At 41.6% G+C, this 25,789-nt stretch overlaps 1 protein-coding gene across 2 annotated transcripts in view; it reads left to right on the top strand.

The window, feature by feature from the left end:
- The window catches only part of Cad87A (cadherin 87A), an 81,177-nt gene that overhangs the window by 42,036 nt on the left and 13,352 nt on the right, over positions 1-25,789 (top strand). For both annotated transcript variants that reach the window (XM_072298225.1, XM_072298226.1), the window contains exons 3-8: positions 5,715-5,771; positions 14,755-14,963; positions 23,128-23,256; positions 23,994-24,119; positions 24,949-25,083; positions 25,513-25,705. In XM_072298225.1, coding sequence (XP_072154326.1) covers positions 5,729-5,771; positions 14,755-14,963; positions 23,128-23,256; positions 23,994-24,119; positions 24,949-25,083; positions 25,513-25,705 — 835 coding nt within the window. In that variant the 5' untranslated portion in view covers positions 5,715-5,728. The remainder of the gene's footprint in view (positions 1-5,714; positions 5,772-14,754; positions 14,964-23,127; positions 23,257-23,993; positions 24,120-24,948; positions 25,084-25,512; positions 25,706-25,789) is intronic.

A 25,789-nucleotide genomic window follows, 5' to 3' on the forward strand; every position in this document is an offset into this window, starting at 1 on the left:
TTTACACTTTATCGTCATCGGCTATAATAGGCTATAAGAAATTGTGTAGAAATTCGTGTGCTTTGGAAATCATTAAGTTTGATACGGAACCACCATAATATTCACAAAACACACATTATATTTTCCGTTAATACATATTTTTTTTTTTCATCAATTAAAATTAAAATAATCCATACAGGATGTGCAAACATTTCAAAATCATGAGTTGAAAAACGCTGACTCCGCAAGATTATATTGGAGCCTAACACAGCGGAGCGGCGCGCGGCGTGCTGCCAGCGATAAGCGCGCACCAGCGCCTACAAACCTAACAGGGATACTTCACGCATTGCCGCAATGCGTGAAGTATTCCTGTTAGGTTTGTAGGCGCTAAGGCGCTTTTCGCGCTGGCTGCCCGCCCGCCACGCCGTAGCCCACCGCTGCGCTTGAAGCAACTATTTCACCCCAGAGGTATTGCACACTATCATACGAAATTGAAGGCGCTCCAACATATTAGGAATGGCAGGCATCCTTCAAAAGTACGAAGCTTTCCTCGCAAATTAAATCAAGATACTGCGGCCCAAAAATAGAGCGGTAGTTCAAAAACTCACTAAGTCCTAGCATCCGTAATTAGTAACATTTAGCATACACTTTATCGCCTGGCTGTTGCTCAATCGCCATCAGCTATAAAAGGCCATAAGAAATTGTGCAGCCGGCTATAGAAGCTATTGAAAATCTTACAGCCGGCTTTAGGTCTATGGTATTTTGGAACACAGATTCTACTGCCAATTTTTACCAGGGTGACTGTACGTCATCAAATATATCATCGCTTCGGGATGGTTTCTAAGTAAGCTGAAACATAAGCGGGGTGGTCGAATACGTCCAAGTTTTTCTCGCAGTCAAGATCTCTCGCATTTTGAGGGTCATAAACCGATCGAAAATTTAGAAACCCCGGGTTTTTATCAGTGAAGTGCCTTTGAGAATTTGAGGAAGACCAAGGACCAGAGACAAGAGACCCAAATCTCGGCTATGGTGGAAGCTTTTACTTTCGGGACTTCAACATTAAAGTGTTGACTTACCCTCATGGTTGATGCTCAACAACGTGTCGGCAGTTTCGTTTTGCAAGCAAGCCGAAGTTTGGGAAACTTGTTTGGCACATGACGTCACCCGCAGCTCATTATCCACCGCGTAGGTAGGTCAACAGCCGAAAAAAGAGTGATGACTGTTGCCCCTTTATAATTGTCCATAAGGAAGTGTTGAGTCCCCGAAAGTAAAAGCTTCCACCTTTCACCAAGAGGCCATTGGAGGGTCTCTTGTTTCTGCCGAGGATTCAGAGTAGTCAAAAATCCTAGAAAGATCTGTTGAGCATGAGCAACCGCACTAAGTATGTCAATCATGTTCAACTATTTCATGGGATTCAACCACGATTCTATAACGCATGCAACCCACGCATCATTGTTTTTCGAATCGCGCTCAATGACTGGAATGATGCGGTGAAAATCGTGGGCATTTCAACGGTGGTGCACATGAACAGCAAGAGCACACCATTGATCCACTTCCACTTCGGGTCGAATCACGTCTTGGGTCCTTTTCTCGTTGGCGATTACTGCTGAATCATTCCTGCCCATCGAGCGCAGCGCAGCGTCACCTCAAGTTTTTATACTTGCGCCTAGTGGATTTTTTTTAAAAGTTGGTTCCCCTCCTCGGTGTTTGCTTGAAAACACATAGGAAGATGAAGATGTGGCCCACTTGCAATTTTTTGCGGGCCCTCGAGGAACCCGGATGAAGATGCCCCTCAAAAACGGATCTCATCATGATTCGTGGAAATGTTGCGGTTTTCTTCTTATCCCTCCTCATTTCTCTCTCCAGTTAATCTATACTACTCTTGGAATTTAATGACACAATCACCCGCTATTAGTTTCCGGTCATTAATTTCCATGATGCAGCATGAAAGTAGTCGTATTTTCTTTCTGTACCGATGACGTTCATCTCTGACCTTGTTTTTATGAAAGCGAGTGTCATCAAACTGTCAGTCTATTCAACTAGGGCAAGAAACAAATGTTTTATTACCATATCATGCTATCAACGGGAAATTTTTGTCGTTAATTACATCGAATGGAACAGACGCGGACCCTAGGGGGTCCTTGCTAAACCCTCTTTCTTTCTGGGATGATGAAGAAATAAGAGAGAGAAAAGAAAATATAGAAATAATAGAGAATAAAGAATAGAAAGAAATAAGAGAAAGAAAAGAATAGAAATAAATAAGAGAAAAAATAAAAGAAAGAAATGAGAAAGAGAGAGAAAAGAAAATAAGGAAATCAGAGAGAAAAGAAGAGAAAGTAATAAGAGAGAGAAGAGCATAGAAAAAAATAAGAGAAAAAAAGAAAGGAATGAAAGAAGAGAAGAGAGAGAAAGTAAAAGAAAATATAAAAATGAGATAGAGAGAAAAGTAAAGAAAGAAATGAGAGAGAAAAAAATGATAGAAAGAAGAGAGAGAAAAGAAAGAAGGAGCAGCAGCCAACTACCAAACAAATTCTGTGTAAAATTTTGACAAGGAAGTCGTGTCTTTTAGTACGGTACAAATAGTTTTTATATGCGCTCAGCGATTGATGCTTACGTGATAACCATAGACAAATTATTTCTCCGGTCTTTACCTTGTAGCAGGCGATTCTTTTTTCCCTCATTCCTTTTTTTCAATTTGTCGGTTCAGGTTAGCCTCCAAAAACTATATTCCACGAATCCCATGCTTAACATCAGTCAGATCTAGGCCCACAAATTATTGTGGTGAAGCTGCTATAGCGGGCGGCACGGTTCATGAGAATGCGAGGATCTTGCGCCCTCGTCACCATTCTCATGGCCTCTTTATTCCGTCTGGGTGTTAATTATTTTTCGAGGAGACTGTATTCACATACCAATCCTGCCGTCGACGACTTGCCCCATGCCCGTCTCATCCGGAAGCTAGTCCGAGTGAGATTATTTCAATTCTAATTATTCCTATAATGGGCCAGTTGAGAAGATTTCATTTTTCAAATTGTTCTCTCCCTTCCCTTCCCCGCAATAGAAGTCGCTACCTCAGACCAAAAACTTAGAAAATCCTCCTTTAAGCCAGATATTCACTCTGATTTAATCTTCTACGTGGGATTGGTGACATCGTGGCCTCCTAGCTAGAGTACCTTTATTGGGAGAGTATGGGCAACTCGAAAATTTGGAGGTTAGGTTTGATCAGGTCATGTAGCTTTTGGGTCCAAAAAGGCAGCCAACATATGGACTCGAATTATCCAGTGGTCCTAATTTAAACTCCGAGAGTAGATACTGATCAAACATTATTAAAGAACGTACAAAACTTTGATTTCGCATACATTTTCTCAGTTTCAAAGTCTTAGTCCTTACACATGCTTGGCTACAATGCGCTGTTGGCCCTGTTGATTAATCGCTCAAATGAATAGGTTGGCAGCAGCACTTTTCTAGTGATTTTCGTTATTCACGTTGTTGCCCTTTTGGGCCCTACCAAGAGCTACATAAATCGAGTTTTCCATACTCCTCCTATAACGGTACTCTACTCCTAGCCAAGGTGTCTACAAGTCCAATATTTCCGGAAAGTCCGGAAATAGTACTGATCTTATAAGGGCGGTCCGAAAGTACTGTAAAAGTGCAGAAATTCCGCAAGAAAGTCCGGAATTTTTGTCATTTTTGTAGCAATGTGAGCGAGACATTCAAATTTTTGAAATGTTTTCAATTTCGTCAAATGAAGGCCCTGAAAAGTACTGAATTTTACTGTTGAACAGGTACTGCATTTCTTGGGAATGTACTGAAAAAGTACCGTATAAGTACCGATTTTTGGCCAGCTGTTTTAGTAGACATTCTGCCTAGCTGAAAAGGTTGGCAGCACCGAGTAAGTTTCGCTAGTCATAGAATCCAGGTTTTTAAGGGTCTATTTGAAATCGGAATCTATTTTTTGAACACATGAACAATGCAAATCCGCAAACGATGAAAATCGAACATTTTTTTGGAAAATTTTGAAAACGTCACGGCAATGACGGCATGTTGGATATTTCTCATAATTACAACCGCAAAAATGGAAGAAATCGATTTCAAGGAAAAGCCAGGCTAATTTTAAGTCGAAGACGACTCGATTCATTATAATCGATCTTTTTTTTTTGGAAAATGGCCATCGCTAGACGCACGTCTAGCGTGCCGCGTCCTTGCGTGTAGTGGCTGGCGACGCGGGACTCAGGACAATTTGTCGCTAGATAATGCAGAAAAATGGTGACTTTAGTCAATTTAAACTCAAATGATTTATACACATATCGCACAATTTGGCAACTTTCTCCGGGAGTTGGCGCTTGACTCGGCGCGCGTGCGAGTATGATTCCTTTCGTTTCGTCTCGCGTCGGGCATCCCTCGTTGTGCGTTTCGCGTTGCGTGGATACCTTCCTTTCACTGTATTCACCGTATTCGCCGATTCCTCGCAACAAAGGTAATTTGAGCACTCATTGAGCAATCGCCGCTCTCAACTCGGATTACATTTAAAGTGAATCCATTTTCATTTCTAGTACCACCCGCACCCGCGGCCATCTATTGCTCCTCGGCAGAGACAAGACCCCTCCACTAACCTCTTGGCGACCGGTGGTAGCTTTTACTTTCGGGGATTCAACAATTCCTTATGGAAAATTATATGGGAGCAACAGTCATCGTCCTAATTTCGGCTGTTGACCTACCCCTATGGTGGCTGATGAGCGTCGGGTGACGTCATGAGCCAAACAAGTTCCCCATGCGCTCCAGCCTGAAGTGTATTCAGCAAATGAGTAGTTTTTATAGGAGGATTGAAAACAAACAAATGGTAGGAAATAAAACATAATAATAGGAACTATGCAAAACGATAATCCGGGTATCGGAACTTGGCTGTTTTGAAAACGCCTTCAAATGCGGCGTGATACCTCACGCATTCCGGAGAGTTCAAATAGTTGTATCATTGCGCCTTAGAAATGCGACGGAAGATTACAATCGAAATAGCCTTATACACGCTGGCTTTGTCGATTTCCTTTAACATTTTTGCAGTGGTGAATGCATAGCTAAAATGCGCTCCAGCCAGAAGTGTATTCAGCAAATGAGTAGTTTTTATAGGAGGATTGAAAACAAACAAATGGTAGGAAATGAAACATAATAAGAGGAACTATGCAAAACGATAATCCGGGTATCGGAACTTGGCTGTTTTGAAAACGCCTTCAAATGCGGCGTGATACCTCACGCGTTCCGGAGAGTTCAAATAGTTGTATCATTGCGCCTTAGAAATGCGACGGAAGATTACAATCGAAATAGCCTTATACACGCTGGCTTTGTCGATTTCCTTTGACATATTTGCAGTGGTGAATGCATAGCTGAAGTGCGCTCCAGCCAGGAGTGTATTCAGCAAATGAGTAGTTTTTATAGGAGGATTGAAAACAAACAAATGGTAGGAAATAAAACATAATCATAGTAACCATGCAAAACGATCATCCGGGTATCGGAACTTGGCTGTTTTGAAAACGCCTTCAAATGCGGCGTGATACCTCACGCATTCCGAAGAGTTCAAATAGTTGTATCATTGCGCCGTAGAAATGCGACGGAAGATTACAATAAATTGTGACTTATTGTTGGTGATTCCTCGACTTGGCCCGAACTTCTTTTTCAGGTTACACTCGTCCCTGAAGTTTGTATCGCATCCTCGTGAACTAATCGTTTTTGTTCCATTGTTTCAGGTCTGACGCTTAAAATGGAATGGACGGCTGTCGCTCTGCTCGTGACCTTGATTCACTGTAAGTATCCAAATTTGTGTTTACATCGCTTTGTCATCGTCCATTCTTCATATATTATTTCTAATTTTAGGGACTTAATATTTGTTTCTAAACTGCCGCTTATAACTTACGCGAGGTCACACGGCTGCCTCAATAAGAGAGCAGGGCGCAGAATGTTCACGAACTAACGATCGATCGGTCGTTCGCAAACTGCGTAGAGGGAAAATTGCGTAGGCTACGACTTTGAATAGTGGATGATGTAAAATTTAATGAGTTATGATAAAAATGCGCTCCATTTTTGCTTACACTTTCAGACGTTGTGTACGGCTGTGCGCCGACTGCCCTACCCTACACATTTCCAAACAGCGCGCGTACATCGGAACTTAGCGCGATTCGCAAGTCAAGACTTCAGGAATCGAGCCTCGAGAGGGGGACTAGAATCGGTCGAGACAGATGGTGTGATGCTTGAAGTATGCGTACGGTTTTGCAGGCGCTACCCGCGATCGTTTTTCGCGCATGCAATGTGTCCAAAGTTTCGGAAATGTCCTTCCGTAAGATGAGGTCCCTCTTTACAAATCCGGGCACAATTATTAAGCAACAGAAATTTCTCGCCTGTTTACACTATTGAAAAAGATCTTGGTCTCTTTTCCGCTGACTCAGAGATTTTAGTGTAGAGTAGATGAATTGGATGCTTGGGAAAAATTAAATTGCTGATTTAACAATTTTGTAGTAAAAAAAATGTATATTTTACAATTAAGATAATGCTAATTTTACCATCCCCCTGGTTAAATTAGCTTTCCAGCTAATGGAGAATTTGCACGCAAATTTTTATCGCTTCATCTAAAAGTGCCTAAAGAGCTAATTTCGCAGTATTTTGTATGATTTTTTCCGGCTATGGGAAATAGTATAAAAATAGATTTTAAAGTGAGAAATTGTGCCGCCTAGCAACGTCAACTGGCGGCATTTCCCACTTAAACGCATGTATTTATGCAGATTAAATCATTTTGTCATATCTCCTCCAATAATTGTCCAATTTATGAACCAGGGGTATCCTCGTGCTCGCAGCTCACTTGGTAGCGTCCATTCAAACACAGGTTTCATCAAATTTCAGACACCTGCAAATGGAGATGTTGCATGTGTGAGGAATTTGTGATTTGACTACTGATTTTTATGTAAAAGTTCGTGAGAAATACGATGGTGCCACTGGTTCTCTCTGAAATCAACTCTCAAGCTCAAAAAAAGCTCTCAAGTTGAGGCCAAAATGGAGAGGATATCCCACGCTACCCTGAGAGTCCACCTCTACATCAAAACAAACTCTCCATGCAAAGATAGGGAGCAAATACATTGACAGGGCTGCCCCCTTATTTGAGGACTCCACAACTGAAGACACGGCAACCCTGCTAATGTATTTATACTCCCTTTCTTTGCATGGAGAGTTTGTCTTGATGTAGAGGTGGACTCTCGGGATAGCGTGGGATATCCCCTCCGTTTTGGCCTCAACTTGAGAGCTTTTTTTGAGCTTGGGAGTTGATTTCAGAGAAAACCAGTGGCACCATCGTGTTTCTCGCAAACTTTTACATAAGAATTAGTAGTACATACATACATACATATGAGTCGCTTTACAGCACTCCCTCGCGCTCTACGACTCCTAACCTCCACTGCTCTCTTTCAAACCACAAATCTTGGGAGATTGAGCACCTTAACAGTTCCGCTTCAATCCCTTCCCTCCAACCTTTCATTGGGCGCCCTCTGCGTCTTCTCCCAGGAGGAACCCAGTCAAGGACCTTCTTCGGCAACCTGTCTCCTGCCATTATCTGGACATGACCATACCAAATGAGTTGTTTTTTCAGAATTAGTAGTCAAATCGCAAATTCCTCACACATGCAACATCTCCATTCTCCATTGTCCTTTTTTTCGATTGATTTTAGCCTTGTTTCCCGTCCCCCCCCCCCTTGATTTTCTCCTCCTCTCCCTTACTGCATGCTCTCGTTTTGACCATCTGTGTGATTCCTAAGGGTTAGGGTCTCCATGGGACCCGCGTGAATACTTTCTCTGAGATACACTCTAGTTGGCTGTTGGCGAGGGATCAAGGCATCGGATCGGGAATTGAGCCGAGGGAGCGTGGCGGTGAGGTATCGGAGCAGGCGGTTGCGGTTGCGGCCCCCGATTATTTATCGGCCGCGCGCAGTCCATAAAGCTTTCCGACCTAGCGGCGTCGGTGTCGGCGGGGCGGGGGCCGGGTGGCGGCGGTGGGATAGCGGGGCGCCGGGACGCGCTCCTGCGAAACAATAGAAAGTTGCGCCAAATGCCGCGCCGCGCCGCGACGCCACTGTTGCGGTCGTGGCCGCCCCGGCCTCGTCCGTCGCGTCGCTCCTTTATAACCCACACCTCCCGTTGCCGGACTGGACCAACGCTCTGCATTATTGTCAGATAATCCTGAAAATCCAGCACATTTCCCCTTGAGTCCCTTCACAGCACTGGAAAAAAACACATTGGATCTAGAGTCCAGACTCTTAAAAACATCGACAAGAAAAAATACTCTCGATTCAATCGGATTTTTGCTTAAATCAAGAACCAAGCCTCTTAATTTGAGCGGATTTACTTTTGATTTCAGCAAAAATCTGATTGAATCAAGAGTATTTTTTCTTGTCGATGTTTTTAAGAGTCTGGACTCTAGATCCAATGTGTTTTTTTTTTTTTTTTTTCCAGTGTCCTCTCATAGGAAGGGTTGAGACAACGCGGCTCATGGCTGTCACAAACGCGAATACAGATTATACATCAACAGGCAGTGTTCGAAACTCACCTTTGAGTTTTAGGAGCCATGTGCCGGATCAAGCCGGATTATTAGGCGCCGTTGAAGATTTTTTAGGGGCCAAATTGACTTTTTGCCTCTATATTACGGCGCATTTAGTGAAAAGTTAGACGCAAGATGTTTTCGTAACAGAACTAGTAAGTAGCTGTAACTCGGAGAAGACAAAAGCACGAAGGATGAAGTCGTGAGGAATAGAAAAAGCTTTCACTTGTAGTGCTGAAAATTTCGAATAATCACCTAATATGAAAATTCAGATTTTTAGGGGCCACGTTGGCGCAGAGCCATCATTTTTTAGGCGCCATGGCCGATTTTTTAGGCGCATTTGGCGCGTTGGCGCCTGTGAGTTTCGAACACTGCCAACAGGGTGTCTACAAGTCCGGAAATAGTACTGATTTTTTCAGAGCGGTCCGGAAGCACTGAATAAGTGCGGAAATTCCGCAAATAGGCCCGGAATTTTTTAAATTTTTTTTGTCATTTTTGTCGCAATTTGAGCGAGCAATTCAATTTTTTTAAATTTTTCGAATTTTGTCAGCTGGAGGTACTGAAAATGTACTGAACTTTTCCGCTGAGGATGTACTGAATTTTGGCGTAGTTAACTAGTCGTTCCATTTTTGGGTAAAGTTTAAAAGTACAACCAGTAACAAAGGTACCGCTTGGTTCGATTTCTGAAGGGTAGATGAAGACAGGTGTCGATTCACATTAAAATATCGCCCAAGATCAAAGTTCCATCCTGGCGCAAATGGAAGAACCTGTATTGCGTAATCGCATCGTGGTTCCGTGGTGGTGCATCAGGAGGCCTTGGAACTGTGCGTCTGGGGCTTACCATCATTTCTAGTGACGAAATCTTGAGCATGGGAAGAGGAAACTGCTTGTCGCCCGCCAGATGTCACAGTGACACACTGTCGTCGCATATGCGGTGTCACAATCGTCCAGTGTTGTGGCGTGAATGATCGGCTATCGATATTTCTCCATTTGAAGCTGTAGTAAAGAATCGATTATCAAGGTGTTCGCTGCGAACACCTTGATAATCGATCCTTTTCCATAGGTTCAAATGGCAGATCAATCGATACATCGCAAAGCACGCCACGCCACTGCAATCGTCGTTGCCGGTTAGTCTTCCGAACGATTTTGATAAAGGGTTCGAACTTGACTATGCCGTTTAGAGGGTAGAATCTTATTTGAACGGGATTACTCGAAGAAGGGGCGTACCGCTAAATCTTCAAAATTTGAGTTTTTAACGGAAGACTATTCTTTATCTTAACCAAGCGATTCTACCAAAATTGCTCTTTAATCGTCGTTTAACATTGAATATCCGTCTCCGTGGAAAAAGAGCATAATTTTTGAGCCACCTCTCCCAGCGGTCAGGGAGATTCCAAAGGTGGAAGCGGGTGGTTGCAATGGACAAAGGTAACGGACCCATCTGAAATGTACCTATCATGCCTAAGAGTTTTTTCCCCGTTTTCGGAGAATGAAGTTTTTTATAAACAAAACGATCGTATCCCCCAAATGTAATCCGTTTGCGATTGCGTTGTGTCCAGAACGGCAGTACCCCGGTAAAAATTGGCGATAAGAGCTGCGTTTCAAAATACCATAGGAATTCTTATAGCCGGCTAAAGAAGGCTACAGAAAATCATATAGCTGGCTGTAGAATGCGGAGAAAATTATACGGCCGGGCTATACGAAGCGATAAAAAAGTATGCAGCCGGGCTATAGTTCCTATCGCCGGGCTTTACACTTTATCGCCTGACTGTTGCTTTTTCGCCATCGATTATAAAAGGCTATAAGAAATTGTGTAGAAATTTGTGTGCTTTGGAAATTATTAAGTTTGATACGGAACCACCTTAATATTTACAAAACACACGTTATATTTTTCTTTAATAATATTTTTTTTCATCAATTAAAACGAGAATAATCCATACAGGATGTGCAAACATTTCAAAATCATGAGTTGAATAACGCTGACTCCGCCAGATTAAATATTAGAGCCTAACACAAAGCGGAGCGGCGACGCACTGGCGCCTACAAACCTAACAGGGATACTTCACGCATTGCGCAACGCGTGAAGTATCCCTGTTAGGTTTGTAGGCGCCAATGCGCGTTTAGCGCTGGCTGCCCGCCTGCCGCACCGCAGCGTGCCACGGACGGCGGTTGAAGCAACTATTTCACACCAGAGGTATTGCCCAGTATCATATACGAAACTGAAGGCGCTCTAATATATTAGGAATGGCAGGCATCCATCAAAAGTATGGAGCTTTCCTCGCAAAATAAATCAAGATACTACGGCCCAAAAAGAGAACAGTGGTCCAAAAACTCACTGAGTCCTAGCATCCGTAATTAGTGACGTTTAGCATACACTTGATCGCCTGGCTGTGAGTTGCTTAATCGCCATCGGCTATAAAAGGCTATAAGAAATTGTGTAGCCGGCTATAGAAGCTATTGGAAATCTTACAGCCGGCCGTAGGTCTATGGTATTTTGGAACACAGATTCTACTGCCAATTTTTACCAGGGTAAAGTATCTGAAGGATACCAGGAGCCATCATAGTTGGTTTTAGTCGGTAAAATACAGTCGTGACCCATGGAAAAATGAACGGAGTTAGAGACGCACCAGGTCACATCTCGTTTAAACTGAGAAACATAACTTTACGGTTTTATCCTTCCATAAGACTTGATGTCCAGGACGAGGTGACGGCTATTCCCATGTCCGCGATATTTTATCTCAACTTGAACTTCCAACAGGAGAAAATCCCCCTCTCGTTTGATTCAAAAACTATTCTAATTTATTTTTTCCCCCCAAAATTGGACCCGGTGAACTGACGCGGGATCTTGATGAGCGGCGCCGGCCGGCGCTACGTCGATTCGCCACGCGCTCGCGCAGCACAGTGGGGCGAAATAACCAGAGAAATCGGACGTGAAATTTTTGACGAAAACTGCAAATCCTCGTGTTTATCTCGTTAAATCATTAATTTCAAAAGGCGGCTCGTGAAGAAATTTGTTCGGGAAAACCGATGGGGCGACTTTTAAACTCATGCGTTTCGTAGTAACGGTGATAGGTCAAAACGTCCAAAAAAAATGTCTAAAAGTCAAAATGTCCAAACCCTGAATGCCCAAAAATCTAAAAAGGCCAAATATCTAAAATGTCCAGCAGACAAATAAGTCCAAAAGTAGGCAAATCTCCAAATGTGAGATTAGGCATTGGTTGAGTTGTCATCGGATTTTTGGGTGCAGGTTGGCAAGCTATTTGTGAATGCAGCCATAGAAACAGATGCGTCGGATAATGGAGAGACGCAGGTTAGGAAAATATGGTGATAAAATTTTTCATGAGAGCAGGCAAATTCTTACTTTTAAAAATGCATTGTGATTTATTTTCCAAATTTTAAGTGACATTGACAAACATAACAAACATGGCTAATATTACCCCGTTTGTCATGAAAAGGAAAAAAAAGAAGAAAAAAAACATCATAATTATTGTCCATAACAACTTAATTTGGACATTCATCTACTTTTGGACTTTTTTGTCTGGTGGACATTACTGATATGTGGCCTTTCTAGCTTTTTGGGCATTCAGGGTTTGGACATTTTGACTTATGGACATTTTTGTTTGGACATTTTGACCTATCACCGTAGTTACAGATGTATTAAATTCTCCACATCATGTCCCGCTGCTCCCGTCCACTGGCGCCATTGTGCGTTGGCTCGAGAGAGTGGCGAAAATCGCGACGAATCCAATTAATGCAAGCACAATCGCGAGTCGGAACGCTTCATTTTAGCGGTAATTAAACGGTGGAGCGTGCGCTGCCCAGCGGCTAGCGCGACGGTCCATTCAAGGTGCTCGCCCTCACCGACTTGACTAATCGATGAGACTCATCAATGGCCTTCCGGCAGCGTTTTGTCGTTTAGGTCCTCGCCCGTTGATGAATCGGACACCGCACCGCCGGCCGCGCCCGTGCGTGAAAATACTCGTAACGGCTCAAATTTTACTCTCGACCACACAGAGAGCCGCTCTGGCTCTGCCTCTAATTGACTATTGTTCCATACGTCTCGCGATGATGAGGATCTTTCGACGCTCCCAGGTCGCGCTCAGGGACGACGAACGAGTTCTATAGGATCCTGGACTCTCGTAAGAGTCAATTCAATAGGTCAATTTTCGTGAGGGGATTTGGTCGGATTTGGGATCTATATAGAATCCGCGCAACTAACTGCTATTATCAGTTGTTTTGTTGTATCTCACAAAAAATGCGTAGGATCACATATATCTGCCGTACATTGGGTTTTCGCCACATCTTCCTATACACAGACGGCGGGCCCGCGGACCCTTCCTTGTCGAAAGGGGTCGGGAAAGGTCCAAAGTGGTAGAACTGGCGCCATGCTGTCGGAAACTCAAGAGGTGCCTTTAGCTTGTCAATTCCCCCTGATGTAGGCACGACAAAGCAGCACTGGAAAAAAAACACATTGGATCTAGAGTCCATAGACTCTTGAAAACATTGACAAGAAAAAATACTCTTGATTCAATCAGATTCAAGCTTAAATCAAAAGGAAATCCGCTCAAATTAAGAGGCTTGGTTCTTGATTTAAGCAAAAATCCGATTGAATCAAGAGTATTTTTTCTTGTCGATGTTTTTAAGAGTCTGGACTCTAGATCCAATGTGCTTGTTTTTCCAGTGAGCGATAAGACACAGCCGACCAATTACACTACGTCATTTAACGTACGTCATCCATGTCCGCTAGACAAACACAAAGGTTCAATAATCGGCCTACAGGAAAGGCGTGCTCCCTCCATAGAATCTGAGACAGTATCATTTGCCCCTTCTCCCTGTTTCTTTCGTTACTCACTACAATCTAGGAGCTTGCAGAGGATCGAATATTGGAGCGTTATCGAATGAGACTGATCGATAACTTTCTATCATCTGCACAATACTATATATCGATCAAGTTCATTCGATAATGATTCAACAATCGACCCGTAGGGCCCATCAATGAACCGGACTTGGACGGACGGTGTCCGGTGAATTAATAACGGCGATTCGGAGTAGCTTTGATGGTATGCATGGTGCTAATTGGTGGACGTGCCCGAGCGTTGCATACCTAATTTGTCACCGAAACTTGCTCGTGAGGCAGCGGTCGGAGGGGGGGGGGGGGAGGGGGGCCCGGCCGAAAGAGGCCTCCTCCCCCGCGTACGTGGGTGGAGAGACGTTGGCGTCGCCGATTCTGAGTTACCTGCACATCGCCCTCATCGCCCGGGTGTCGGGTCACCCGGAGCTAGACGTCGAGACATTTGGACCGCGTTAAACAGAAAGGAACCAAGCCACATCAGCTATTGCCAAATTTAATTGGGCAATTTAATTTTTTATATGAAAACGGTTGTGTGGATTTTCGTGCAAATTTCAGTGAAAATTCTCCATGGTACGAAGCAAATTCCTTAAAATTTTCAAGGAAACCCGAACAAATGTTCTCTCGTAAAAACTTTAATTGCCCAGTTAAACTTGGCAATAGCTGATGTGGCTTGGTTCCTTTCTGTTAAACTCGGTCCATTTCTCCGCGTCCATGTGTGGGCCCACTCGTCCCCCCCCCCCCTTTCGGCCACACACCAGTCTGTCGGAGGAGTCGGACATGATAAGAAATTTATGAACTTCATGGAACTTCCATTCAACAGAGACTTGTGAGGAGACGCCCAATTTTCTGCAGAAGTGCAGAAGCTTATATCTTGGTTAATAAGAATCGTAGGTTCAAAAGTAGTTTCATCGAGCACTGGAAAAAAAGAATCTTAAATTTGCTGCCAAGAAGTATTTTTTCTTAGATCAAGAATTTTTCTGGTTATTATAAGCTACTTTTTTGCTTAACCCAAGCATTATTTTCCCTGTATCAAGAAAAATTCAGCTTAAAGCAAGAAAAAAAAAATTCTTGGCGGCAAATTCAAGAATCATCATGCTTGATCCAAGCTACTTTTTTTTTCAGTGAGGTTCTCGTGCAATTTAGTATTTTCTTATCCACCCCCTTCAATCTAAAATTTGACAGAGCGAACGTCAAAATTTTGAGTTTTAGTCCAAAATTTCATGTCTTCCTATGGCTCGTCTCAATGTGCGCAGGTCGTAAGTGAAAAAACTTAGCAACGCCTCCGATTTTAATGAGAGTTAAGTTTGTATTATCGTTGCGTTTTGTGTGAAAGTAAGGAGGGTTTTTTTTGTGTTTTCCAGATGGTAGCTGCAACCAGCCGCCGGTGTTCGACGCGGACATGAACAACGAGCCGCTGGCGGAGAGCACGCCGGTCGGGCAGGTCGTCTACAAGCTGGAGGGCCACGACCCGGAGGGCTCGCCCGTCTACTACGGCATCCAAGGCACCGACAGATTCTCCGTCGATCGCACCCAGGGAGAAGTCCGCATCGTCAAACCCCTCGATAGAGAGGTCAGTCCAGATCATATCCCTTTACCCTTTCCGCCTCTTATTCACTACACGCACACTGGAAGAAAACACATTGGATCTAGAGTCCAGACTCTTGAAAATATTGACAAGAAAAAGGACTCTTGATTCAATCAGATTTTTGCTTAAATCAAAAGGAAATCCGCTCAAATTAAGAGGCTTGGTTCTTGATTTAAGCTTGAATCTGATCGAATGAAGAGTATTTTCTCTTGTTAGTGCACGCAGATATACTGCCGTGCTAAGGGAAAACGTCGTACGAACCTTCAGGCGTTGCCAAATTTCCTTTGATAAAACACAAATTCCCTGATAAACTTATGCATATTTTACTTCCAATTTTTCACAGAATTTTGTTCGTATTTTGATCTAAAGCTCCTGAAAGTTTCAAGGAAAAATGTACATAATTTTCTTCAAATATAAACATTTCATCAGAGGAAATTTGGCAACTCTCGAATCTTCATACGGCGTTCTTCCTTAGCACGGCAGTCTAGTGGATAAGTCAATCGGTATAATATAGGGTTGCCACAATGCCACAGTCAGGGAATGCCAGAGCAGAAAGTCAAAACATGACACGCAGCCCTACAGCATTCCTACAGTCTTGTAGGCAGGCGCTAATATGCGTTTCATGCCAACTAATCGACTGCAGTGCGTTCTGCGCAATGCGAGAAGTATTCGTGCGGTCGTGTAGGCGCTAATATGGGCTTGATGCCGACCGCACGGTTTGGCCGTTTGGCGCAATGCGTGAAGTATTCCTAAAGTCTTGCAGGCGCTAATATACGTTTAACGCCTGCCACACTGTGTTTGGCGCGATTATTCGAGCTCGCGTTAGAATAATCGCTGCATCGAATAATAGAGCTTAAAAGGACTATCTTATGCCGACGCCGTAAGTATGTGCATTCCAACGTTGCCTAGTTTCTTTGGATTAAATATTTATTCCGAGAAAAGTTATTATAGTTCTTTATACCCACGACCATTATTAAATATTTTCACTTCATGTATCATCAGAAGGTAAGGCATCGATGACCTGTCAAAATGCGTTTATTTTCCAAGTGTTTCCCGTATTGCCAAACGTGTACCTTAAATTAACTTCATTTTAAATTCGCGCATTCCTGTACTAGATGTTAAAATTCCTCTTCGTGCAAACCTTGTGCCTTTTTCGCGCAATCCTCATATATTTTCTTAGACCTTTCTCGCAATCCTTATCGATAGATATTTCATAATTTTCCCCCTTAGTCTATAAGTATAACTATCACTCCTTTCAAGCAATAGGATCGCTATATTTTCTCTTTTCCAATCGTTTTGTCCATCAATTTCAATAATCAGCCCGATGCGAGGAATCGCCGATTAAAATTGACAAGCGACAAATGGGCGGTTTCCGATCGTGAGATTAACGGGAGCCTTCCCGCGGTAGAAAACTGGAAAGATCTATCTCCTCGGAGCGTAAGCTTCGGCGATAGTGTCCTCTTTCGCGGCGGAGAGTTCACGCCGAAATATGGATGGTAATTTTTGAAGTGGCGTTCAACTCGACCGAGTCGGAAATGGGGATCCGAGTGGCAGCTCATCGGCGGTTCCGGCGAAAGGATAGTTAAATCGGCGTGGCCTATTTGTTCCGAAATAAATCAAGCGGCTTCAAATAGATCATCGCGCCGCCGCGCCGCGCGGGATTAGAGCGCCTGCATCGCACCAATAAAGCTGCGATTAAGGTCGATTAGAGAGCAGATGAAAACAAGGGATTATAGAGGCCTGGGCCCGGCGCGGCGTGGCGCTAGCGCTACCCGACGGACGTCAGTCCATTTTTGAAAATGTTATCCTACCAGGATTCTATTATCAGGATTTTCCCGATTCTATTAGGATTTGAGAAAAAATCGGTCGTAAAATCAGGATTTGAGGGAAGTCGGCAGTCCGATCGGATATTTTTATCTAGCTATTGTTGTGAAAATATTTTTCTCCGCAAAAAATTAGGATTTGATCAGGATTGGGAAATATTATGAAATTAGGATTTAGCAGTCAAAAATCAGGATTTCCCCAAATGATAAAAAAAAACTAGACACCTTGCCTACCATCTCTCATCAATTTCGATCGATGATGAATCGACGCATTTTTGCCGAAAAGTCCGAAGAAGTTGCTATAATAGAAATGACAAGCTTGCAGCTCTCTTTGATGAAATCGCTCAAAACTCAGGGAGCGCGATAAACGGGTGTGATTCAGATAGATATTTATCAGCGCTCTCCGGTAATGTTTGTTGCCTATGCGGTGAAATTGAAGGCGACCCTCAAGTTGACAATATCTACCAATAGGTTCACACAAGGTTGTCCATTGACTTTGGCAAAGTTTAAGGAGCCAGATATACTTGTAAGAACAGCGGATATCGAACATCCGCCATTCTAAGGGATAACGCCTTTTTAGAATCCGCTAATCTTCAACAGTGTTGGTACCAAGTTTTAGACTTCCAGCATAATTTTTTATTAAACTGTGAATACAAGCCCGAGTTACATCTCAAAATGGCGGATGTCATAATGTGTTGAAATAATACAATTTTTTAGTTGAATAATACAATTTTATGTATTATTTACAATAGATAACTCCTCGCGCGTCCTGGTATGTTTATCGTCCACTCACAGTCGGTACAGTCAAAGGTCAGCTGAAAATGTATGATTTTTATCAAATTTTTCAATTATGGTGCTTCAGCTGTTGATCGCTCTTTCTTATGGTCCACTACTTTCAAAGTGAGATGTTCTTCGATTTCCTAAATTCATCGCAGCGCTTAGTCCGAATGCAGTATCTTGGAGCATGAGCGCGAAAATGAAGTCGTCCTGTTTTAAGCCTCGCCAGGGCACTCAGAGGACCATCGACTATCAGTTGACACTTTTACAGCTCTTTAAATAAAGATAATCTGTTGATTTACCACCTTGGCTCATTCCGCCAGGTGTCCACACCAGAGCGCTCGTTCCTAAGTCCGGTGGACGTCCATTCCTCGGTTTTGGCCGTCGAAATTTTTACGATTACCACTCGATTATTTCTAATCAAGCATGGAGCCACTTTTTATCCCATATTTCGCCACTTCGGACCTGCTCTGCTTTCGACCTGACAACAATCAACCTGTCAAGAGAAGCAAATCTCACCGTGCTCCACCGGGCTATTTATTGAAATCGACAGACAAAGTTATAGACAAAGAGCAGAACGAGTAAATAGAGCGATCCTATCGGTGGAAGCGGATAGTTGCAATGATCAAAGGAGGCGTGTAGTTTACTAACCATCGGAAACCAGGGTGTTTGCAAGTCTAGAATTTCCGGAAAGTCCGGAAGTAGCACTGATTTTTTAAAAGCGGTCCGGAAGTACTGAAAAAGTGCGGAAATTCTGCAAGAAGGTCCGGATTTTTTTTTTATTTTTTTGTAATTTTTGTCGCAATTTAAGCGAGAAATTCAAATTTTTGAAATTTTTCAAATCTCGTCAAATGGAGGCACTGAAAAAGTACTGAATTTCTCTGTTGAGGAGGTACTGAATTTCTCGGGAATGTACTGAAAAATTACTTTATAAGTACTGTTTTTTGACCAGCCTGTTTTAGTAGATACCCTGGCAACCCGCGAGAGACCCTATAGTTAGTCTTATCATTTTCGCCCTTAATCTGTAAGAACCACCCGTTTCGACCAATAGGATCGCTACATCATCTTCTTTGTCATGAGTCACATTTCGAAGGTCCTCATCAAGTTCTTTGATAATCGGTGCAAGTTCCCCACGCAGCTGCTAAACAATTTTCGAAATTTTACGGAAAATGCAATTTTACTCTTCTGCAGAATGAAATTTCATCTCTGGTTCGGACTCATGATTTCTCGGCGTTTCCACGAGCTGGGCTTGGAAAGCGGCGCGGAAGACTCGGCCGGGCCGGAAGGAAGACCCGGGGGGCGGGGGTGGGGTTGGGGGGCCGCGGGCCGGGGGCCAAGATACCGAAAGTGACATGGATATCGAGGGAATGCCAGCAGATGGCGACAACATGGTAATGCCCAGAGATTGCAATGCCGATCCGCTCTACTTAGCCCGATACTGGATCTGTCACCCGCTCCAGCGCCTCCCCGACTAAACCGAACACCCGACTTCACTGTCAAGAGCCAATGTCATTAACCAATCCCCCCCGCGGTCTTCCTTCCGTTGACCCCCGCGGCTGTCGCTGTCGTCATCGCGCCGCGGTGGCCGGCAACCCGCAACGCAGTTCCACCATCGGTTTAACCCAGAGACAACACTGGTAAAAAAAAACCTCTTGGGCCAATGCCGCGGTGCATTGACTTAAGAGTGCAGTTTCTTGTCGCCGGATTTAAGAGTCTTGAACTCTTGTTTCAAGCGGATTTTGCATTGATTCAAGCGGATTTTGCATTGATTCAAGCGGATTTTGCATTGATTCAAGCGGATTTTGCATTGAAACAAGAGTCCAGACTCTTAAATCCGGCGACAAGAAACTGCACTCTTGAACCAAGAGGTTTTTTTTACCAGTGAAGAGGCCTTCCACTGGCTTATTGGCGACAGGTGGAAGCTTTTATTCTCGGGGATTCAACATTTCCTTATGGACAAGCGTAAGGGGGCAACAGGCGCAACAGCCATCACCCTTTTTGCAGCCGTATACGAAAACATCCGAGATTTCCGTCCGAAATTTCGTTGATTTTCGACGAAAATACATGAACACATGGCAAAATCTGAGAAATTTTCAAAGAAAAAATCTCGGAAGTTTTCGACTAAAAATCAAATTTGGCTGCGTTGAAATGTAGTCATGTTCCATCGATTGGGAATCCCCTACGAAGAAACGGAACTTCTTTCCAGCGTTGCAAAATTGGCTTTAACAGTTCAAATTTTTTAAAAATTAATCCGTTCAATTTCTATCCAAAATCTACTTTTTTTTAGTGTGGTGGTAAGAAAATTCAGTTCAATTTTTGAATAAATGTATATTTGACTAAAAATTTAACTGATTCTTCTGACGTCTCCTGATGAAAATGCAGTTTCCGAATAGAAATTGTTCAACATTAAAATACAGTTACGTTTTTCGTCTGAAGAAGTGAAGAACGACGGAATGTAACAATTAAATTGCCTCCTGGTCCAAATCTCCCCCACACACATAAACAAGTATTTCCACGTAGTTCCATCTCTTCGGAATGAGAGTCGAAAAGTCAGCTCTGAACGGTATGGAACTCCGGGTTTCCTCTCAACCGCTCGTATTTTCAACCGGTTCCACATGACTAGCAGTTTTTGAATTCATGGTCACGACCGGCATGTCATCCTTGTTTGCACAGTATCATTGTCATGTAGAACTCCTACATTTCGCGGGTTAATATTGAACCGAGGAATCTTCTTTGTCGTTACGGGTTGTTTTTAACGTTAAAACACAAAGGAAACCGTTTATCTCCGATGTCCATACTGTTTAGGAGTAAGTAGCGCAGTAACGATGAAATTGGAATTGCAGTATGCAATATAGAGAAAGAAAAAAAAGAATCAATTTTTATGCCTCATTGTAGAAACTTTCCTTAAAAATACGTAGGTACTTTTTCGACATGAAAATTTTTTCAAGGTAAGAATTCTCAACAAGATTAATTTTTCAACACCACTAATTGCAGCATCTCAAGAAAATAAGCAGCATTCGTGGAAAGAGGGTTATTCAAAATCGGCGATTTTACCCTACGCTTGGATTTTGCCCGGAGTTGGATATGTTGTTTCCTATCACAAGACACGCCTTTTTCCGGCATTGGCAAGTTCACCCGAAATTTTTCCCGCGCGCTACAGCGTTGCCAAGTTGAAAACAGGCAAATTCCGTAAGTGGCATTAAAATTGAGCTATGAAGTTGCGGTTTTAACGAAAATTCTCTAAAAATTACGCACTTTTAGGAAATGACCATGTTTTTAATGTCGCATTAATTTTAACATGCATTATTGCCAAATTTCCGATTTTTAAATTCGACAAATGTTACATATCCGCAAATACCCAAAAAAGCTATCTTCAAATTTGAATAAAAAGTTGTCTAATCGATAGTTCGTTCGATTCCGCATCCATCGATATATTATAGCTTGCTGGGAAACTTATGGTTCGCGAGATATCATCATTTTTGTGAACAGCTTTATGGAGCGACGACGCTTTTTGAGTCCGGGCGGATAGAAATTTTAGCCTCCAAAAACACCGGGTAGCATTAATTCCATGGTTTCCTATGTAATTTTTGGCGCTGAATCCGAATTTGACCATTTCATAAAAAAATTGTCACCAAGATGTTGCCAAATTTGGCGAAAATTGCTTAAAATCAGCCTTTTTGGCGGAGTATAGCCTGTGACTTGCCAGGAGTTGATCAGACGACAAAATTGGTTATTTCCACAGTTTAAACTCGTTAAACTATCTACAAGCTGAGTCAAATTCTTTCTGCTCACGGTAAAATTAAACGCGCGACAAGCAGCAAACTGAAAAAAAGACACCGAAATTGGCGCTTTTTGCGGTTTTTGTCGTAAGTTTCTTGTTTTCCGATTAAGAGAATGTTTCTTGACTATACTTATGAACAACATGAGCAGAGTTTAATAAAATCGAACAATAAAATAAAATCGAACATATTCCAATGTTGCCAAGCTTAAACAAAATACTTTAATTTTCGCTGGTTTTTTCGATATTTTTGTCCTATATTCTTTGTTCACCTCTTATTTTTAAATTTTATAAATGTATCTCTCTTGCAAAATAATACACTTCTGTAGAATAATTTAATTTTCAACTTAGATATATACTAATAACTAGGGTATTTAGTTCAGAGAGGAAAAATTCATAAAATAGTGAGTTTTATCGAATCGTGTCCATAAACCACATTTTGAAACAATAATGGAAAATGTTCTGCTAAAAATAAATGAATAAAATGTACTCCTCAGACTGACTTCATTAAAACAAGACAAGACGCATTGCAATATTGCCAAAATTACGTACAATCGTTGAATTTTGGCGGTATTTTTGACCGTTATTATTCATTACCCTATATTTAGTATACAATTTTATTTTATGATTCTGAGATAATGGAGTTTAATAGAAAAAAGTAACGACACCAAACTGAAGAAGACGCCCAGGAAAGGACAAGAAGGGGCTTAAAAAGGAACAAGGACCTGTGGGTGGACAAGGGACTATGGCGGTTAGGCGTCGCGGGGCCCGAGAGACCGCTGTTAAAGCGGATCTTTATCTATATATGTAACAATACAATAGTTTGTCGTTACACTCAGCGTAATTCAGATTTTCCTAAGAAACATTCTCTTAATCGGAAAACAAGAAACTTACGACAAAAACCGCAAAAAGCGCCAATTTCGGTGTCTTTTTTTCAGTTTGCTGCTTGTCGCGCGTTTAATTTTACCGTGAGCAGAAAGAATTTGACTCAGCTTGTAGATAGTTTAACGAGTTTAAACTGTGGAAATAACCAATTTTGTCGTCTGATCAACTCCTGGCAAGTCACAGGCTATACTCCGCCAAAAAGGCTGATTTTAAGCAATTTTCGCCAAATTTGGCAACATCTTGGTGACAATTTTTTTATGAAATGGTCAAATTCGGATTCAGCGCCAAAAATTACATAGGAAACCATGGAATTAATGCTACCCGGTGTTTTTGGAGGCTAAAATTTCTATCCGCCCGGACTCAAAAAGCGTCGTCGCTCCATAAAGCTGTTCACAAAAATGATGATATCTCGCGAACCATAAGTTTCCCAGCAAGCTATAATATATCGATGGATGCGGAATCGAACGAACTATCGATTAGACAACTTTTTATTCAAATTTGAAGATAGCTTTTTTGGGTATTTGCGGATATGTAACATTTGTCGAATTTAAAAATCGGAAATTTGGCAATAATGCATGTTAAAATTAATGCGACATTAAAAACATGGTCATTTCCTAAAAGTGCGTAATTTTTAGAGAATTTTCGTTAAAACCGCAACTTCATAGCTCAATTTTAATGCCACTTACGGAATTTGCCTGTTTTCAACTTGGCAACGCTGTAGCGCGCGGGAAAAATTTCGGGTGAACTTGCCAATGCCGGAAAAAGGCGTGTCTTGTGATAGGAAACAACATATCCAACTCCGGGCAAAATCCAAGCGTAGGGTAAAATCGCCGATTTTGAATAACCCTCTTTATCAACAAAATAACATTTATTTTTTTTTCTTCAGGTCAACGATACTTTGAGGTTTCAAGTAACTCTTGAAGATGAGGTTGAGGGTGGCACTAACAACCTGGTCGAAGTCCCCATTTCAATTATCATTCTAGATGATAATGATAATGCACCAGTTTTCAAGGAGGTAAGTTGTCCATCTCTAATTCAGGACTCAACATATGCATTTTAAGTACTTTCCTTCGTCTCCGGAAATGTTTTATCTCTTTTATCTAAATTTTTTTTTTTTCATCTTAAAAAACTACAAGGAACTCCTGAATAAAAGCAATATTTTTTATTTGTACTTGATAGTAGTATTACGCACTGAAAATGAATAATTATTATGGAATTTTTTGTGTTTTGTGTATTATAATAATTTATTTACTTTTTCAAAGAAAGATTAGTAACCACCTCATTTTAAACCGTTAATTTGTGAACAACAACCAATTGTTAAATTAATCCACAACAGTAGTAATTTACCAAATTTTTGTGAATGCATTGCATAAAAGCACTTGTAAATTACTTAGTTTTTTTCTTAGAGGTGGCACTTCAAGTTGCTCAATCGTTAGTAAATGTACCGAAAAATTACGTTAATTTCCAGGAAGGAACTAAGGGGGATACCTCGTTCAAGTGGAAAATTTTTAATTGTTTTGATTACCTAGTTAAGTTTCCTGGGGTCTCATTTATACCCTCCTTAGTAATTTTTATTATACTTTTCTCTTTCTTTCTAAGTAATCCCCTCCTTTTTTCTCTGAGATTCACCTGAAGTGACACAACTATTCTCTCTTTTCATCTTCTCTCTGTGAAATTTTTTTTTAATGTGAACTTGCAACTCCTTTTCGGTTGTATAATAAGTAGTCCTCATAGTTTCCTTAATTTTTGCAGACCCCATATGAATTCGTCGTTCCAGAGAATGCAGCTGTGGGCACAACAGTTTTCTCCAACATCAAAGTAGAAGATGCTGATCTTGTAGGAGAAATTTTGGATGTGGTTTGTGAGAATAGTTTACAGGTGAGTTAATGTTGATACCATGATAACTGGGTCATAAAGTAAACCTTATATGGTAATAGAAAATTTAGTAATTCGGTCGAGTTTCCTCTAAATCCTTCAGCAGTGTCTTTTTTTTACTTGATTCAATTTTTCAAGACAATGTGGTAATCTTTCCTCCGATGTCAAAAGGGGTATCGATTAGGGCCGTTTTTTAGCCCACCCTAGATTTCCTCAACTATACGATTTTTTGATCATCAAAGGTCTCTATTTTACGGAATGCATCATTATTTGGTCATTTTCGATCTCTCTTCGGGTCTAATGCTGACCTAATCATTAGTCTCAAGGGCGTTCTGCAAGTCTGCGGTCCAATGGCAAAAAATCCTCATTTTTCGCCAAAATCGGCCCTCAGACCCTTGTTTAGCCCAGCCTTATAACCAAAGAACAATAAAAAATGACTAAATTATGATGTATTCCGTATGATACAGGCCTTCAAAAAGCAAAAAATCGTTGGATTGAGGAAATTTAGCTATGGTGGGCCCAGAAACGGCCCTTTATTGATACTCTTTTCTGTGCTAAAATAAAAATGTTTAACCGTCCACCCCTGAAATTACAGAAAGTCCTTTGATGTACAGTGTGGTCAAAGTTTCAATCCATAACTTTTTATGTTTCAAAGATCCAAGTTTTGTTCATTGAGGTCATTTATTCAGCCCATTAAAGGAAAATAGCAGGAAGGAAAATATGTCAAAAGTGTCAGAGGAAATCTTAATGAATTTATTCTGAATTGGTCTTAAGAATGTTTATCATCTTACTGTGGAATGTACTGCACTTGATTATTCTCATTGATTTTCAGGCGGAAAAAGTCTGCTCAAAGTTTGGATTGGTGACAATTAATGCAACAGAGAGGCTTTTTCTTGGAGGCCTTGTTCTGAAGGAACCCTTAAATTATGCAGATCAACAATTCTATGTCCTTGGTTTAACTGCTTATGTAAGTATGTTTGTGTCTGGCTACTGAATTTGTATTCAGTTTTTTTTTTCAGTGTTCTCCTGTTATCTCCATCCATTGAAGAAAATAATTAAATAGTTTCTCCTAGATTTAGTAGAATGGGCTATTCAGCCTCATCGAATTGTTAATGTCAGATTGACACAGTGTGGACTTGCGTATCATTAAAATATCTTGATGGTGAATTTTTGGCAAGCGATAAATCGTAGATAACCTTCAAAGTCATTACAGGATCCTTTACAGTATTAGATAGTGTCAGTCAATTAAGTGCTGAAACAAATTTGAAATTTTTTCAGATGAGAAACGGCTCTATGATCTTTGCTATTGTTTCCCTCTCTCTGACAAGACTGTCATTTAACTAATATATACTATATAATAGAACTATATTTGTGAAAACGTTTGTTTGTTATTCAGGACGGCATGCATAACACAAGTGCAAGCATTGAGATCACAGTGGGTGATGTCCAGGACACTCCTCCAGTCTTTGTTGGTTCCTTGACTGGTGTCGTGCGTGAAGATGCTCCCATTGGAACTTTGGTTATGACTGTCCAGGCTCGAGATGGGGACAAAGGCCAACCAAGGCCTGTTGTATACGATCTCATTATGAGTAAGTACACTGTAGACCTTTTTTTTCCCTTTAAAAAAAAAAACAACTGACGCATAAATTAAGGTGATTCAAAGTGCATCACTA

This window comes from Bemisia tabaci, chromosome 3 (genome assembly GCF_918797505.1).
Source record: "Bemisia tabaci chromosome 3, PGI_BMITA_v3".
Taxonomy (NCBI): domain Eukaryota; kingdom Metazoa; phylum Arthropoda; class Insecta; order Hemiptera; family Aleyrodidae; genus Bemisia; species Bemisia tabaci.